Source organism: Pectinophora gossypiella, chromosome Z, assembly GCF_024362695.1.
Source record: "Pectinophora gossypiella chromosome Z, ilPecGoss1.1, whole genome shotgun sequence".
NCBI classification, from domain to species: domain Eukaryota; kingdom Metazoa; phylum Arthropoda; class Insecta; order Lepidoptera; family Gelechiidae; genus Pectinophora; species Pectinophora gossypiella.
The window spans coordinates 5,876,875-5,897,164 of NC_065433.1; the positions used below are offsets into that span (position 1 = coordinate 5,876,875).

At 38.8% G+C, this 20,290-nt stretch overlaps 1 protein-coding gene across 2 annotated transcripts in view; it reads left to right on the plus strand.

The window, feature by feature from the left end:
* The first annotated feature begins 2,051 nt into the window (after nt 1-2,051).
* LOC126380110 (dipeptidase 1-like) overlaps nt 2,052-20,290 on the plus strand; it is a 232,501-nt gene continuing 214,262 nt past the window's right edge. For both annotated transcript variants that reach the window (XM_050029347.1, XM_050029346.1), the window contains exon 1: nt 2,052-2,143. Coding sequence is in view for 1 of the 2 variants with exons in the window: in XM_050029346.1 (XP_049885303.1) it covers nt 2,104-2,143 (40 nt within the window). In the remaining variant the exon portion in view is untranslated. The remainder of the gene's footprint in view (nt 2,144-20,290) is intronic.

Genomic DNA, 20,290 nt, shown 5'->3' on the forward strand with positions numbered 1-20,290 from the left:
TTATAACCTTAGTAGCATTTTATAGATTAGCCCGTCCGAGTGAGCTAGCCAATACGTTCTGTCAATCCTGTCGCTGTTTGGTCGGGACTGCTTATTTTTATATTCACAGCTAACCATCATATCTGATGAATAGTTAATCCGTATAAGAAAAATAACTCAGTACTTCCTATACCTACCACGATATTGAGCGACTTTCCAGGCTACGTTCTCCAACAGAATTATAGATGGCGCTGTAAAAGTTTACCCTCGTTTAACCTTCCAATTTTATGAATAACAGACATATGCATCGTTTATCTTTGTTTTTAGGTATAAATGGCCACCCTTTTTATTATCCTCAAGCACAAGCACAATACATCTTCCACTTAATTATTGTGATCAAAATAAAGAGAAGCAAAATAGCAGTCTTGGTAGGTGGCAACACTTACGTTCGTCATCTGATCCAAATATCAAGCAACAATTGTTTTTTTTTTTTTGTATGTTTCTAACATTACATTGTTTTTGAATAATTATGTACCTACCCGAGTAATGAGATGATTACCACGTTAAATCACTGTTCTCCAAACGATGGAACATCTTACATCGAGTCCTGCGTGCCCGAACACCTGCACGCAGGAGGATCTGATGAGCGCTGCAGATAGCGCCATACTTGTTGCCAAGTTTTGGGCCTATTTAGTTTGCCATCGACACGATAAGAAGAAGACCACGTTAAATCTGGACAGCGCGATCTACGTAGTCTGAAAAGACTCACTGACTTATTCCGTCTCGGCGATTTCATTGGCGACCGCTGAAAATTAAATGTGCCTAAACGAACAAGCGTGCGTTGTTATCGTGTCTCGCCGCGCGGCCGCGGGGCCGCAAACAGCCTGACAACTGCTCGTACTTTCTCCCGAGTGATACTTAGTGCTTTATCCTACACCTACAAGGAAAATAAATAGCTAACATTTTTGTATACCTGATTATTTACATTTTTAAAATTCTAATTACATACAACAAGATCGTTGCGCACGTTTTTTTATTGTCTTATTTTTTATCCGACCACTATGTTTTTATGTCTTACTTTCTGTCCCCTTTTCAAAAAAGAAAAAAGGCTCTTTTTGTGTAGGTGTAATATAATATAAAGAGATGTAAAACATCACATATTCAACGTTTCTCTGTCATAAATGCAGAAAAAAGCACATAATAAACCTGTGCCGCCGCCACAATTTTGCAACCCTCATTTTTTCCTAATTTAAAACCATCCGCAAGTCCCTTTACTGTAATAAAAAAGTTTCACACTGACTGCATATTATACGAGCATGAACGTCAAGCCGCCGTTAGCGTATGAGATGTTTAAAAAAAAATGTTGTTCCGAATTCAAATCGCGGCAAAGCGCGCGTAGTTGCCATTTTCAAAACAAATGACGCGCGCATTCCGTGTGCCAAGATATAGACGGCCAGAATTTGGAGACCTGTAGATTTTTGATAACGGCGCCTTCAGATTTGGGTTTCAGAGGCTAAAAGAGGGGGAAGAGAGGATCTTCAAATGTTGGAATTGCGTTACTTAAGGCACGTGCCGGGTGAGTTAACCTGCGCACAAGTTCGTGAATCAATCAACGTGGTAAGTCTGCTGGGCAATCCTTGTGGGTGTACTGTACGCATGCGTCGACTAGTGATGTCAGCTCAACTGTTTCCAAGAACCCCTGAAGTTAATGTCGATGCTTTCTTGGGCGAATGATTAAGTAGGCCTTGATCCAGTTTCACAATATATTTGAATGAAATTTCAGACTTTTATCACGTCTGGTAGATATTTGATTTTTTATCAATAACGTATTTTATCGTAATCCAGACTACGGTTAAACTTGTAACAAGAAGTGATTTTAGCAGTCAGTAGATATGCGTCTCTTATGATAACATTTTGATGAACATTTATTTGCACGATTATCTGCGTAGTAAGTATAACAAAGTATGTATAATAAGTGGCAAAGTCCGACCTCAAGTTGAACCTATCGATAAGGCCACGTGTTAAGCCAAAGCGGTACGTCACTGAACGTGAGTCCCGCGAAAACGCTCAAAACGCGCGCGTTTGCGGCAGTAAGAGCGCGCAACCGGTGCGAGCGCCCGACCGATGCAGCCCGCGCGTTCCCGCCAACCTGCGCCCGAACAAGGTACGTCACTAACATACTTCACATTTTTAAAATTCAAATTTTATTCCTTTTCGCATCTCATTATAAAACCTTCCTACATACTTTTCTTCACACCTGCCAGTCATTTTCGGCGAAATTTCCGTATCTAAGACGATTAATATTTCGGCGGTTTGTTATCTCAAGAATAATATTAAGGACATTGGGCTGTTTACATTTCTTTCTGAATAGGACACGGGTCAAATGTTTATACATATTATTATCTTTTTTATATGATAACGAACTTATTTGGCGATTTTGCGGTACGTAAACAAATGTTTGACATTGAGTTTATCGAGTTTTTAGCGGTGGTTTACTGTATAGTGTTAAAAATTAAAATAGAGTGGTGTTATAGCCTAGCCTAGGCAACAAGATATTATAATATAGAAAATACCAATCGAATCAAAACATAACCGTTTAGCTTCCCGCAGTACAAGGGTCTTAGGCTACTTGCAAAACATTATTTGCTAAGTAAAAAGTTCACGAGTATTCCACGAGGAAGACAATTTGTGGTCACCCAATGTTAATATTGAGTTTTTTAAATAATAATGTAACTCTGTTATACCTAAGTTTATTATGACCTGTGGTCGATTTGGTATTTAATGTCACACTTACGTCTGCACCTATAGAAAACAACTTGCAGTCACTTTTGATGTGGGATTTTTTAGTTCAATATACTTAGGGAAAAGCCTTTAAAAAGCGCATTTTTAAAAATCACATCCGCATAGGATTTGAAAGAGGAAAACTTCGTAATAGACAAGCTACTTTCAAACCACGTATAAAATTCTCTCTTGTCACGTAGGTCAGCTGGAAGAAATCTCTTTGTTTAGAGATAAGCTTGCCTGTACTATCTGTTTTCTTTGTACGTTTCTTGTGTCTGTTTTATTGTGTAAAAATAAATAAATAAATAATTTTTTTGTGGTGTCAAATTTTACCCGGAATTAAATTAATTGAAAGAAATCAAGGTTTAATTGAAGAAAATCACATCAAAATGTGGTTTTTCAAAAAGTCGCTTACGCAGTTTTCACTATGAGGCAACGATACGGGGAACGTATTATGGTACCCATTAATAGCATAGAGGCAGCCAATCAGCTCGCGACACCAAACACTTCAGGACCCCGATACCGACCCCACCAGCGTAGTCGACGACTCGCTGTCGTCGCGATCAGCGCTTATCGCTATCGACCCACTAGGGTCGATTAGTTCTTTCAAATATTTTTCCTCTCAGACAACGCCCTGAGCCGAAGGTTCACGCTCAACTGGGCACCTCCAGGCCTGTTGTCTTAAACGTTGTACCGGGTGAGAGCCTTGAGCGCTCCTCATTTGTCCGGCCAAGTAGCTAATGCCAAAAAAAGGGTACCTATTAACAGGTGCTCAACCCGTCGCCATCACACAGTATCATTATCCTTTGCGTAAAACCAATATCTAAGTTTCCGTCTGTAATCATGTCATAATGATTCACATTAACATAACATATTACGTACAGAAGAAATGCTTAGCATTGTCGCGGTCATTGTATAAAAATATATTCAGACGACTGTTTATCAACACGCACTCTGATCCATCAATGGTCATGTTTAATGTTAACAACTTATACATTATATTATTTCCTGGGGACCAGAGTAGAAACACAGAATGCATTCACAAAGAGGAAATAAAATCGAAAAAATCGCAGCTCTTGTCAGACCGGGACGAGCGTGTTAACCATTACACTGCCGAGCCCTTCTCCTGTGCAGAAATGCTTTCGATCTATGCATCGTGACTAAGCCGACGCAGTAAGGTGTTTATCGCGACCTGGGGCCTGTTTAATAAAACTTACAATTGTAAATTACAATGACAATTTGATGTACATTGCGGAGTGTGTGATCACGAATATTTTACAGTTTCATATTATTTACGTAATGAACATCAAATTGTCGTTGTAATTTACAAATTTTACAATTGTAAGTTTTATAAAACAGGCCCCTGGGGCCTTAGGCAAGTTGCAAACGATGAAGAAAATCGAAAGAGACAGTGATAAAAACATTATGTCGCTTCTTCGATGGCATGAGCTGAGGCTCGCGACCAACTGTGCACCCTCAGGCTTCTTGTTTTTTTTTTACCGGTTTGAGCACCGCTCGCTATTCGTCCGGTAAAGTAGTTAGGGCCAACTGAGAAAACCCTACCAATAAGTTAAGTGCCTACGTCAAATCGCTTTCTGAAATCGTTTGCTACTTGGTTAACTCTTCTGGATATCCTGGGCTCTATTTGTGAGACTGCTCTATTTTTAGATTGAACACTAACACATTTGCTTGGGAAGACATTTTTGTCCGGCCAAGTAGTTAATGCAATCAAATCTACAATAAGTCACGTCAAAAACAAAACCGGGAAAAGAACTTGGATCTTCACATCACGAGCCGCATGGTCTAACCACTAGGCCACAAAGTCCAGTAGGTATTTCCAAATATTAGTGTGGCTGAGTGGAAAAATATATCCTTTGAGTGATTGACATGATAATATTAAATCTGCCGAAAAGGAAAAGTACGAAAAATCGTCATGAAAAAATAAGGTCGGTCTAACATCAATTTAAGGTTGTCTACAACCTCTTAGAATTTGATATTTACGTTTATTTAAGCAATAAAAATACATTTAAGAAGTCAGTAAATAAATAAATAAAAATAAATTTAAGTCCAGAAAAGTTCTACCAAAAGTCAGTCACACCATTTCCCCAAAATGTTAGAAATTCTATCTGACAGGAAATATCAGAAACTGGTGAATACGGATTTATCTTTTCGCCTGACTGATTCGGAAATATAAAAAATATAACTGCTTTATTATGACGGATGGACTCGGTAATTTTTCGGCGCAATGGCACAATTACATGGGATTACGAAGGTGCGGATCTAAAGTAGGTTATCATAGCTTTCACAGCAGATCAGATTATGTGTTCTCCAACGTAATGAATTAATTAATATTGCGATGGAGTAGATAACGTCTCGTTTCCGGCCAAATATTTAATGCCATTTGCGGCATATCTACAATAAGTCGTGTTAAAAAAGGTAACCTCTCGTCTTATTAGCTAGTGGTTGAGCGCTGGGCTCACGATCCGGAGGTTCCGGGTTCGATTCCCGGTGAGGACATATCACAAAAAATACTTTATGGTCCCTAGTTTGGTTAGGACATTAATGGCTGATCACCAGATTGTCCGAAAGTAAGATGATCCGTGCTTCGGCAGACACGTTAAGCCGTCCCGGTTACTACTTACTGACGTAAGTAAGTAGTCGTTATATGAGCCATGAGGGGCCTTTAGCGGCTCAATAGTAACCCTGACACCAGGGTTGATGAGGTTTGGTCATCCATCTCGCAACCCACACGATAGAAGAAGATTAGTTTTTTTTATTCAGGTAACACTCACACATTATATTGATTTATCACTTGATGGTAAGTAAAGATGTGGACTAAGCTGGTACATGCTAACCTAGTACGCCTATTCGCTCTTGTAAAATACGAGTGCCTTTCCCCCCTCACCCCCAATATTACAGTGGTGAGAAACAGAGGGATGGAGGCGGTAATTTTTGAACGCACTCGAGTAGAAATACGGGAGATCACACGGGTCGAGAGCCACGTCGAATTACTCACGTCAGATCCACAATGTCGGTGGCAAATAACCAAACGCGATCAGATTGGTGCCAAAACATCGTGCCTCATTTGGCAATGCTGGATGTAATAAAAATATTACGGGTATTCCCTTCCGTTTTTAGCTTTTTTGCGTACCTACTAAACGTAAAGTCACGCCTGTAATCCCTAATGGCATGGACAGAACCAAAATGTAACAGAAGACTTTCTGCCAGTTTTGACATGAAATCTTACAGTATCCTATTTCAGTTTTTTTTAAACTTTGATGGGTTTGCTCTTGGCCCCAAATTTACCCGAAGGCATTGACGAGGCCTAATATGGAGCCCAGAAGGTGCCAGCAGATGCAAAAGGGCAGAAGGTGGTGAAATTTACGTTTTTAGTAGGTATTAAAATTAAATATTTAACATTACACATGCACACATATATTCATTTGTAAGTAAGTAGTCGTTGTATAAGCCATGCCAGGGGCCTTTGGCGGCTCAATAGTAACTCTGACACCAGGGTTGATGAGGTTGATAATCCACCTCACAACACACGATAGTAGAAGAGAAGAGAACATTTTGAGTTTTCGAAATTATTCGGTAAGAAAACAAATAAAACAAATAAAAGAGAAGGTACAGGTCGTGTCGTATCAGGAGGTGAAGGTTTTGGCGGGAAAAAGAGAGGAATGGCGATTGCTCCACCAACAAGAGCACAGCTCTTAAATTAAGAGGAAGGGGGAGGGGAATTATTCGGCATCTATTAGACACGAACATGGTGATTCTCCTTGGTCTTTTTAATACCTTTATGAAAGACAAAACAGTGGTATAACCCCAGCAGTTTGATCAATCAGGGAGATGATGTCATCATCGGCCCACGATTCGAGTTTTCATCGAGTACCTAGAGTTTAGCCTGTTTAGTATTCAAAGTAAGTTCTGGTTCAAACGAATGAGACCGAAACTCGACTGTAATAACAAAGGAAGAAAATGTTCACTTCATACCGAGTATCATCTATCTGTCTGTCTGTTACCTTTTTATGATTAAACCGCTGAACCGATTTAGATGAAATTTTGTGTGGATATAGTTTGAGAGTTAAGGAAGAAATAGGATAGCCTTTATCCCGGAAATCACACCCTAAGGGGACGAAAAAACATGCCGCGCACGATAACTGCAGCCCACGTGGACTAAGTCGCGGGCGTAAAACTAGTCTTATATTTAATATATTGCAACCACTTTTGAGATAAACCGTGTGGTGATAAGCATGCTGGAAAAGAGAAAATCCCTCTACTAGCATTTACGACGGGTAGATAAGTGGCTGAGCGTTCTATGTTTTTTATTCGCTTACATTCTAACATTTTCCATTCCAGTCTATCAAAGGCCAATTCCTTGACTTCCCTATAAGACACGACGTTAACCTTTTCTTTAATCTGTTCCATTGATTTATCACTTGATGGTAAGTAAATGAGTATGCTACACCGACAAGAGCGTGGCTCTTAAATTGATGATGATGACATTCTAACATAGATGCACCTTAATTGCATTTTACCCTAACGACTAAGTTGTTATCAAACAGCGTTTAACAACCCTAAATTTTATCATACATAAATTACCTAACTTATAGATTTACTCTGAATATTCAACACAATTAACATAATCAAATCTCACATATATCAACACAGTTTAACAGTGCAGGATTTTGATTTCATGTCCGAGGGGGTGAGGTAAACCTAGCTCAGTCGCTGGTGGGGAGCGGAGAGTTGCCGTTGTAAACGTAGTATTATTCCGTATTTCTATGCTAGAGCGGCAGTAAGCATTAACACGATTGGCATATCAGTTTAGGATCTAGGACAATAATAGGCTACTTGACAACCTAGTCAAATGAGATACTTTTTACGAAACGTCAAAACGAAAGTTTTCTTTGTAGTTTGTAACGAAATACTGTCCTGTGACGTCATCAATCAAAGCGGTCAAACAGCGTACTCATTGTTACTGAATTCATAAATAAAATTCGAAAATAAGTCGATAAGTAAAATGAGACTGATTTCTGTTCATCTTGACTGGCTTCTATTTCTAGATTAGCATTTTATATTTTATCTGTGATCAGTCAAATACCCAATTCTTATTTGACATTTCTTGACATTAATTTAATATACAAATGTCAAATTGCAATATTGCTTTTTAGAGGGGATGCTTCTATGTTAAAAGCCACATAACACCCCCCAGTTGCTACACTTAGGTAAACTGGTAATATGGTACAGTTATTGAATGAATCATCACATTTTTTGTTTAGTTTAGTAGTAGTTTCACCAGCTAGAGTCTGGATCCACGTTTGTTTTGGTTTAGTCCCGTGCTTTGCAACCATCGACCAAATACTTCCTTTAGTTTTCCGGTCGCCTTTAATTCCTCCTATCACTCGAGGCTGATGTCAAAAGCAGACATATCACTGTGCTATCTTTGAATCGCAATAAGTGCCTCCACTTTTCTCTTTGCAAATACAACTTTGCTCAACAGCGAACGTATTGGTGACTAAACGTTTGTGATTTAAAAATGGGCAGTCCAACAATAAGTACAGTAACATTCAGATACTATTACTTGTAGTAATACACGCGAGTACTACTACAAGTAATAGTATCTGAATAACTAAAGAAGTATAATCTAGTAAAGTAGTATCTGAATAACTAAAGAAGTCCTACGATGCATCTAACTTTTAGGCTTACACCAATGATTGTCGAATTTGTTTTCGAATTCATGTTTGGATCATAAATGACTATTACGTGCTCAGCGGTAAAGGAAACATCGTGAAGAAACCCACATTCCCGAGAAATGCATTTTCGGAGGTATGTGACCTAACCTGTATTGGGCTGGTATGCCCTTCGCGGGTTGGAAGACCAGGCAGGCACGCTTCTGTAAAAAACCGGCCCTGTCAAATCTTCAGGTTAGGTAAACGGACCCTGTGTAAAACCTTTTGTATACTATGATTTGGCTCGCCAACACACCATCACTCTGTACAGGCAGACCGTCCTGCATTGACTGACTGTTTGTCTTGCTCTGTATTTAGATGAATTATGCGCCCGAGTAGTTAATGCCATCTGCGGAAAATCTACAATAAGTCACGTCAAAAAAAACTTGTCGGTGTAACATTCTCCATGCTACTTTTTAGAGAAAAATAGGACAGTGGTTTCATTCTTGCCTTCCGCCCCGCATTACTCTGTGACATGAGTGGGATGGCGCCCAGAGTAGTCAATTTCTAAGCCGTACTTGGAATCATGTCCTCCGCTTCGCTGTGATTCTTTGTTCAATGTACAAATATTATTCATTCGGACACAAATCGCGCCCGTAATCCCGTCCCGGATATATGCAACCATCTATAAGTAAGTTATATATTATTATTTAATGGACGACGATGGGGAGCTATATTAACTTTTTTCATTTTAACTTTTTTTTTCTTTATGTACACAGACAAGTTATTATGATAAGTGGATAAAAACAAAGAACAAGGCGAGCTTAACAATTTAATTTTTATAATGAATGTCTAAGCCACCCTTTCTGCGCCTACCCAACATGAGGTTAGCGGGTTTACATCATGAAAATTCATGAACTTCATTTATTACACGAATGCTACACTTCCTACTGAAGAATAACGTGTTGGTCTCCGTGGTCGTGGTTGCTCACAATCCCCTCCGGATTCCAATGCCGATGAGGTCATATCACAAAATTAAATATCACTTTGTAGTCCCTAGTGTGGTTTTGGATATTGCAGGCTGTTCACCCGATTGTCCGAAATTATGACGATCCGTGCTTCTGAGAGCATGTTAATGTAAATAAGTCAGTCCCAGCTACTAATTACCTCTTCTACTATCGTGTGTGTTGTGAGGTGGATTACCAACCCCATCAACCCTGGTGTCAGGGTTGTTATGTCGCCATGGGCCCCTGGCATGACTCATGTAACGACTACATACTTATATCAGTAAGTAGTAATCAGGACCAACGGCTTAACGTGCCTTCCGAAGCACGGATCATCTTACTTTTGGACAATTAGGTGATCAGTCTGTAATGACCTAACCAAACTCAGGATCACAAAGTGACGATTGTGATTTGTTCCCACCGGGATTCGAACTCGGGAACTTCGGATCGTGAGGCCAACGATTAACCACTGGACCACAGAGGCCGTTTGGGAGGGAGTATTTATTATTATACTTCGATTTTGATTATTGATACAACTAATCATGAAAGTGGGTTAATAATGGTTTTTATTCTAATTTGTTTACGCATTACTTAATACTGCTTTTGACCATGCGTGCACATAAGATATTTACATTTATTTATTTATGTTTAAAAATAAATATTAGAGAAACCGTTACACCCGTCTCCACTTCTCATCCTCACGTAATCTAATGTAATCCCAAAAGCATGTTTTAAAATATGCACATAGGGAAAAGCAGACATAATTCGTTTTAAACAAAGCATTTAGGTACCTATACCAAGTAGTTAATGCCACCTGCGGCATATCTACAATAAGTCAAGTCAAAAAAAAAATGTCGTATTACTGGATGGGTTGGATAATAGAGAATTACAAATCGAAATACTACCTTATCATTTCACAAGGGCGTTTTGTTAATCTCAGAGTAATCTCCAGGTATCATCTTAATATAAAAAAAAAACAGGTCAAGTGCGAGCCGACACGTGCTCAGAGGGATCCATACCGCCTCATATAATTTGTATTACGTATTTGGAAAAAAAGTGTTGTATATGCTCATAAGGTTTCTACAGCATATCTTAGAAATATAAATGAACTGTGTAACTTGCATTGAATAATAAATAAAAAAATAAGTTTTTTTTCCACTCTGACTCTCTAACTCCACTTGGGCGGTTGCTTTTTATTTTAGCCTGAGGGATAATGCTCTATCAAGATGGAAAGGACAATCAGCTGGTTTTTACGACAAGCCTGGGAAGTTAGGCAGCTGAAGGCGCTTTTTATTCGCTCCAGATTTTAGGCTTCCAGGTCATTTAATCAACAAAGAGAGATGATGATGAAGCGGTCAGGTGAGCAGGATATATTAAGGTGCGCAGACGTTTGCGCAAAACACAGGCGCACACACTCGTCTACCCCTCCTTGCTTCAATGGAACGGAAAACCGATACGACTGAAGGAGAGGTCAGATGATGTATCTGGCCGACGATAACTATTTGCCCTCTGCCGTCGCCCTAGGCCATCCACCGTGCCTTGCTGAGTCGCCAAGTCAGCCAAGCCCTTTTGAATATCTGCATTGGGTTGTCTTTCTCACCGAAACAGACTTTTTGCGCTTTGCGCGAGGGAAGCGCATACGAAACTTGCCCACCGAAGTAGCAAGCCCCTCATCCAGGTTTAGCCCGTAGACCAAACTAAAAGTTAACAAACGTTAGTCAACAAAGAGTAGGTGGCGTACGAAACACATTGCCATAGCGGGCGTTGTGGCTAGTAACAGTAAGGAGCCCTAAAAATGTGTTTGTGTCCTTATATACAGGTTCAAAGGATTCTTTGAAGCTTTGACGATATAGGAAGTCTCCTTTGTACCCATCCTTATTGTCGTCTAACGGCTGTGACTGTTTTTTTGTCATTATTTGAATACATTGTATTTAAATGTCGTAATCGTAAGTTTGAGAGATTTTTAGGGCCTGAAAATTTTTCAAACGTACGTCTAAGTATAAAGAGAAATTCGAATTGTAGCGTGGACAGCGATTCCCGGAACGGCGACTGCTTGACATCACATCTGTCATTTACATGTACAGTTCAAAACACAATTTTAATCACGCTACATACAATATTTTTTTTCCACTGAAATAATTGCATTTTTGGTTCATTTTGTTTCATAATATTGAAAACCTTCCAGCCTGTTTTATAAATGCAGTAATCTTATGGGATTAAATATGTGATACAAAGCTACTAGGTATATATACTTACATCTTATCTCGATATTTTTTTTAATATATACTTATATCTTTTCGGATGGCTGGTTACTGGCACCTACTCTCAATTATCAATACAATCTTGTCTAATCTAGCCTACAAGATCCGACTGCTGAGCAAAGGCCTCCTCTTCCTCTTCCCATCATCGCGATCCTGAGCGCATTCCAGCCAGTCCCTCCGGCAAGCGTCCATGTCGTTGCGCCATCATAAGACACAACGCGTGACGATCCGTGCGTACCGCTCAGCGTGCATGCGACAAGCATGTCCGGCCCAACCTCATTTAAGTCTGTCATCAATACAATACAAAGTGCTTATTGGATACTGAAGAAACACATTATTTAAACAATCTCAGAGTAATAGTTGTTACAAAAGCGGCCTTATTGCGTAGCTAGAACTTTATGCTGTTAGGTATAGGATATAATTAAGTTTATCAATTAATATATAAATGATAGTTTTAGTAGCAGCAATGATGGATGATGATGTGATAACTTTTAAGAACCGATGTGGAGAGGTTTAAATTAATAAAACACATTGTCATCAATAGACTCTTATTTATATATATATATATAACGTTTATATTTTTAATAATTCTAGAACAGGCGCACACACATAAGCTTCGACGTCCTTTCGTGTTCTTCTCGTACACTGTGTGGCGTATTCTCATTATCTCTCTAGTACTCGAAGAACCTTTGAACTCTGCAGCGGGTTCGCTGGGAGAGCATCACCTCGTCAATTACTTATAAACGTAAAAATAGATGAATCCCACCTGATGTACTTTCAAGCAGCCGTAGCTTTACCGTACTTGTTAGGCGCTTGCTGCTATAGGTCCACTCCGGCCTGCTATCGCTTCAACATCATCCTGCGCCCACGTGGTTACTCTCAGGCATTGCCTAAATTCTTATCCCGGACTAAGACTTTTCACCTCATCACCTCAGCATACAAGTAAGTTCGCACTCAGTTGGATCATGAGCAATCTTGGTGGCTTTTAACAGATCAATAGCAACTTCTGTTCCCAGGGAAGAGTGACACTCTTTATGATACATAACGATGATAAGCAGCAATGATTCGATTATTTAAGTATTTTTATGTAAAAATAAATAGTGGATACCTAGGTATTTACATATATTTTAATAGCAAAGGTAAGTATAGCCGAATTACCTTATTGACAAACCTTTCCTTCAACTCTGAAATTGGTAAACGGATGCATTCGTTGTCTTCCAACTTTTTGAAAAACTGGTGACTTTCACATCAGAGAGTAACGTTCAATGAATTTCGTCCAACCTTAGCATATAGGTAACTCGACCAGTCCAGTATCGACCATTCTTTTTCTTGATTATTTGGCAAAATTTATCAACGAATAATTCCAAACACTGATAACCACACAATAGGAGTACTTTGTTTCATCCTTGTTTCACAATTTTTTGATACTTTTATTGAATTTTTACAATGAAATTGAAATTTATTCTATAAAAATAACAATAGACATGACAAATGCTTGACATGACAGGAACATTATTTATTATTTGTAATTTTATTACTTATAATATACGTATACTAAACAGTCAAAACATACATACCAAAAACTGTAAATTAGATTGAAAGAAGATTACATGCTATGATAATTTATTAAAATTGTTCAATTTTATTTGATCCTAACTAATAAATAGAACAGAATAAATTCGAATGTGAGTTTGATTGTGTGTTACGTTACAGCACAGCAATAACTAATAAAATAGTACTACCTATAGAAAACACTCTCCACGCGTTTGGAGCCAGGGACAAATATTTTAGGTACTTATTAGGTATTACTTATCTAAATCAAAATTCATTTTATATTATTCAGGCAACGGGTTTAATGATTATAATCATGGTACCTACTTAAACATAATAATTATGTTTGGTATTCTTGTAACACCTGTTTTTAGACTTCCGACAAGGCTGAATCGCATGCGAGTTTTTTTTTTTGACGTGACTTATTGTAGATTTGCCGCAGATGGCATTAACTACTTGGCCGGACAAATGGGGAGCGCTGAAGGCTCTCACCCGGTAATCGCATGCGAGTGTGTGCCTCCGCGCTTGGAAAAAGTTGTGTCAAATTAACATTTATCGAATGACGATGGCAACTTAAAAAATATTAAGATGACCAAAGACTAGGCTGTATGGGTTAAGCTCCCTTTGCATGCCTTATTTTTAAAGTGGTGTGCCACGTCAATGATGTTGAAATGATGTTAAAATCTTTTGGTGAGTTTTTTTGTGATTATTATCTCTGAACTTTGGCTAAAATAAGTTCCACATGTCCATGACAATGGCTTAATCTCACTATCTTTCTTTCAGTGTAAAACCCTCAGAATAATAACTGTAAAACCACCTAAAAATCAATGGCTTAGTACATTGCCTATCGATTATGCTGTTATACCGTCACACGTAATGTGGTTTACCTATGTTTCCGCGTCTTAACGGGGTAGGCAGACCTGTAATATGTCGTTTTGTTGCAGGGTTCAAAGTCCAACTTGGATGTCTATCTTCAAGGGCTACCTGGGGAGTTCCCCATTAAGATAATGTTGTGCTTACACTCGGAGTAATTGTCTTCTAAGAAGAAGTAATGTTAATATACATTTTTTAAAAGTGAAATTTTTAATTCCATCCCCTTTGCTTTGCTTGCAATAGGAGAGTATCATGTTCAAGGCGCCCAATCCTACTCTCTATTTTTTTGCACTCTATTAAGATCCCTTTTATTCTCTGAGTTCGGCAACTAACACCTATGCCCTGGGACCAACCCTTTCTCAATGCCCTGCCGACGGCGTCCTAGAGGTAGGGTGGGCTCATCCCCACACAGAGGCTCCGCAGGAAGTTTCATCCTTCGAAATATCCATTACAAGATTTTTAAAGCAGAATTTAACTTAACGAGGCCTATGTTTGCGCCAGCCTGTATTTACATGATAAATGTACTTAATTTTTTTTTTCAATATTCTACCCCTTCGAGGATACAGACGTGATGCTATGTTATGTCCTTTATTCCCTGTAGTTCTAACTGATCAGTTCTACCGTAGAACTATTGTATTATTTCACAATATAAAGAAGGTATAGGTCTTTTTAAAACAATGTTTATAAAAATATATTATTATATCAAAATGGAGTTTCATTAGTTGCAGCCATTTTCTCCACATAAGTACCTATAATTATTATGTTTCTTAAAAGGTAAGTAGCTAGGAAAATAATAAGAGGAAAATTAATTGTAAGTATTTGTCTATTTAAACCAAATCATAAATAAAAAGAATAGGTCTAATACTACTACTTATATAAAAACAACGAACTGAAAAGTATAAGAAAACAGTAAAACAGTTTTTACCATAACTGTACAATAACGTCAAAACTCGCTCGACGTAAAGGGAAAATAAGGCCACTCGCCGTAAAGAGAGTCGCCGTAGCGCGGGTCGCCGTTCGGAAAGTCGCTGTCAACGCTACAATTCAGAAATTCGTAAGGAATTTATTACACATACAGGGTGTTAGCGACATCGTATCGAATACTGAAGGGGGTGATACAGAGCATGATTCTGAGTTTATATCGCGCGGAATTTCTATGGCAAAATTCATGACATTTTTGTGTCTCTTTTTTATTATTTTCAATTTCATACTTTTGCTATGAAAAATTCCACTTGATATTAACTCAAAATAATGAACTGAATCATCCCTCCTTAGTATTCGTTACGACGTCACTTACGCCCAGTACAAGTACGACAAGGAGCCATACAAGTGCGTATGAGTGTTAGTGACACCGTAACAAGTACTGAGGGGGATGATTCAGACCATGATTCTGAGTTGATATCAAGTGAAAATTTCTGTTGGAAAATTCATGAAATTATTTGTGTATTTTTTAATTATTTTCAGTTATATCAACTCAGAATCATAGTCTGAATCATCCCTCAAAGTGTTCGTTACGATGTCTCTAACGCCCTGTATAATAAACTCATCCGTAGGTATTTTGGAATAGCGAGGGCAGCCACAAATGGTAAGATGTGCTGATAGTATCACACACACACACATCAACAGCCTATATACGTCCCACTGCTGGGCACAGGCCTCCCCTCAACCGGAGGGGGTATGGAGCATACTCCACCACGCTGCTCCACTGCGGGTTGGTTGGTGGTGTAGACTGATAGTATCAGTCTACACTTATATTCATTATAATTTAGCCTATTTGATCCAACTGCTGGGTAGAGACCTCGCCTTGATCTTTCCACTCTTCTCGACTTTTATATTATGAAGAGGTAACGTCTGTTTGTAGTAGGTAATTAAACCGATTTTGTTTTTTTTTTCAGTAGGAAAGTACATTATTTCTGAGTGACAAAGATATAATCTGAATCATTTATTTGCTTAAAACATGGTATTTTAACATGGTAACATGTGTAAATAATTACATCATGTTTTAAAAATAGGCATGCAATATTGGTAGTGTAATCGGGTACGGGTAATCTTAAACAGTTTTATCTTATAAATTCGTCAATTTTATATTTTTTTTCATTGAGCCAGGTGTGATTGTGGTTGCAAAGGATAATGTTTGACTCAACAAAGTAAGTACGGGCCAGTTTATCTACACTAATAGGGATAAAGTTTGTTTGTGGGACATAATATCTGATAAATAAAAAAACTTTTGTACCTATTTACATTATTTATGAACAGAATAATTCAGTACTCAATAATAAATTAGGCAGAATAGTTTAATAATTTATTAGATAAGTCTGGCGAAGTAGTGAATAATTCCAGATAAAGCTTCAAATAACTCAGGTTAAAAGTTTGGTTAAAACCTAAATAAACGGGCAGTAGGGAGAAGGGCTGTGTCGGATATTTATGGGTTTGTACATTGCTTTATGGTTCCGTGATTTGACAGGCAAAGGCTGCCGCCGCAACTTTTACATTATTCCTAGTTCGGCGAGGGCAAAACAAGGTTTTATTCCCGTTTTATTGCGTCAGGGGACGGCACGAAGACACGTGTTATTTTTAGGGTACACAAAAATCTATCAAGACACATATCGCGGCGATTATCTTCCGTATATTGGTCCGTCTTCATAGGTTATTAAACTAGGTACCTAATCCATATGGCTCGATGCATCAAGATCACGGGTTCACGCATCAAGATGGGAAAAATCAACGCTATTAGACTCGCTCTAAATCGTGGTTAAGATTTTGGCAGTCTCCGTGACCTTGTCGACGCATCGGGCACGATGGATTGGGTACCTACTCTTATAACCGCTTTCTTCGATTCCATAATTGAGGTACTTATCTTCATGACGTTACCTTATCCCGTCGACCATCCATCATCATTAGCTTCTTAGGGCCGTCCCAAGTTGACTTAGTAACTGGATATTTTGATCGACTAATTCATCTTAGGTTAAAAGCAAATAAAAGTAAAAGCTTTCTCAGTTCTCAACGGTATCGAATAACATAGCGTTTTCCAGTCGGCATTTCGTCGGCGCCGCTTTCCCGTTTCACAAATCGTCTACAGTACCTACAGACGAAACTTGAGAAAATAGTACCGAAGCCGGCGCTCCGTTTCTGTTTACCGTAAATAAGGCAGCGCGCGTAAAATGCGAATTTACGGGATTCCAGACAATCGTTCGATACTACGCGACTTTGTTTTATGATAGTACCGCTTTCTGCTGATTTGTGGAGAGGACGCTTGCATGCAACATAAATTTTTCGCGGCTCTAATCAAATATTTCTCTCGTGGAATACGGTTTTATTTTGTATATCCACTCGGTTCATGTGAGGTAGAAAATTAAATAATATAATAACAAACATTTTCACGACCGCTTAACTGGAATTGACAATTTTATTTTTGTCGTTGTGCTTCTAATCGCATTTACTAGGTACCAGTTTGAATGAACTTTATGCTTTGACAAGGACGTATATTTCTTTTAATCTAAAAATTCAGGACACTTATTGCGATTATTTTACTCGTAATTATAAAATTCCGACCACTCATTGGCCTATTAGTCCAGCCTACCAGTCGAGAGCCATCAGCGCTCGCCATTAAGTCCGTCCATAATAAATGCAGTCAAAAATACCACAAATGATAAAATAAATTATGAAATGAATTGTTTTTTAAACAAAATTTTTCTTCCTATTATTCCCCTTTGTTCATTGATAGACAAGGAGTATAAATAGATCGGGAAGTACCAGGGAGAATGCGCGAGTAATTGCTCAGAATCGCATGTGGTTTTTGTCGAGTCACCGCCCGTGTGACATGCGGGGCGTGAGTGAGTGAGAGACTCAGTGAACCGTGCATCTGTGCTCATACTGTGTTTAATAGTGTAGTCTGTGAGTTGATGTCCGGTTTCTGTCACTGGCTATGCGTTTGTCGAATGTATATCCTCTGTTAGCGACATCGTAACGAAAACTTTGAGGGACGATTCAGACCATGATTCTGAGTAGTTATCAAGTGGAACTAGAACATTTGAGAATTAAAAAAATAAAGAATTGAAAATATCAAAAAGAATCATGAATATTGCGTCGGAAAATTCCATTTGATATTAACCCAGAATCATGGTCTGTATCATCCCCCTCAGTGTTCGTTACGATGTTACTAACACCCTTTATACAAATAGCTTTCCGCCCGCGATTCTGTTCTTGTTTTCTTTAGTCTGACGGTAGGAACGCTGTACCTATCTGTCGCTGGGTTAGTATCTATCTATGTGCCCAATTTACATCCTTATCCGCACTTTAGGCGTAGAAAGTTGACAGATAGACAGAGATATTTTAATAATATTAGTGTACTATGTAGGGTTGGGTCATTTATTTTAAACAAATATTTTTTTGTGAATTGTATATTTTAAGTATATTCATTTTTTAAAAACTGACTCTCTTATTTTCATAATCATGTTATGACAGTCCTATAAATATTCGATTACACTGTCGTTTCTCCTCATCGTTTGCAACTTGGCTAAGGCCCCAAATTGTACTAGGTACAATCTTAACCTAAACGGGGCGAGCACTGCCACAGGTTATTACTAGACATTTTCCACGTGTCATAACAATATGGGAGTTTGAAAGTAATCACTTAATAGCAGCTTAAGCAAACAATCGCAAGCAGCCATGTTTGTTGAGACTTGAAGTTGTGGTATAATGTTATTGTTTCCAACGACACACCCCGGACACTTCGTACAAACAGCCTCGTTTTACACAGACACTACACATTGACGTTGTCGTACACGCGCATCTGTGTGGGTGTCGTCTGAGGGCTGCCTATTACAATACCTAATTTAACCGTCATTACATACGAAAAGCTTTTATAATCATCAGTTAATATTTATTTATTTATTTACCACATAAATCATAAACAAAAATGTTGAATTGAGATCAATTTTATTGATATTTTTTTAAATTATTAGCATGTTTCGATTAATAATCACGACGAAAAATAAATATTTATAAGTAGGAGCCACGCGGGCGCGGGCACGGGCAAGTACTCTGAGATAAAATATTCGAATCAGACGAATGAACGTCGACGTCCAATTCCAAAATTCGAACATAATAACTAAAAAAATAAAAAATCCGTGCAGACTTCATGATTCAAAACTAAAGTATAACCATCGGGGGGAGGTAAGCTCAAACGCTGGTGGGGAGCAGAGACTCACCGTTCTATACATAGTATCGTATTATTTCTTATTCTATGCCTACGACTCGCGCACAGGGGCGGAGGCAGGTCGCGCACGCCACTCAATCCACTAAATTATCACTGAATAAGAAATTAAGTATGTTGCCCACTCTACCAGTTGCTCTGTCCTCTTCAGGTCCACGTTGATATTATATTTTTATTTTTATAACACCTCATTTAACAGCCTCTGTGGTCTAGTGGTAAGAGCGTTAGGCTCACGATCTGGAGGTCCGGGTTCGATTCCCGATGGGGACATTGTCGAAATCACTTTGTGAGACTGTCCTTTGTTTGGTAAGGACTTTTCAGGCTTGAATCACCTGATTGTCTGGAAAAGTAAGTTGATTCCGTGCTTCGGAGGGCACGTTAAGCCGTTGGTCCCGTCTATTAGCCGTAAAAACACCTCCACCAACCCGCAGTGGAGCAGCGTGGTGGAGAATGCTCCGTACCCTCTCCGGTTGATTGAGAGGAGGCCTGTGCCCAGCAGTGGGACGTATATAGGCAGTTTATGTTATGTTATGTAACACCTCATTTTGTCTTCTTCTATCGTCTGGGTTGTGAGGTGGATTACCAAACCACATCAAGCCTGGTGTCAGGATTACTATTGAGCCGCCAAAGGCCCCTGACATGACGATACCTACTGATGTAAGTACATAGTCGTTACATGAGTAAACGGGACCAACGGCTTAACGTGCCTTCACGGACCCTCATTTTGTAAAAACACAAAACATTTACATTTCTAGTTCTAAATTTCACACCTATTTAGAGCCAAACGATGAGCTGTGGGTCATTAAATTTGCGACGCCAGACTAGAGAGCCTAACCACGTCACAAAAGTTTTAATGTTTGTAACGTATAACCCGGTGGAATTAAATGAACACCTTATGTTTGGGGATCGATGTGCACTACCTGCGCGGCGTCTTGATACGTGTTAGTTATACGG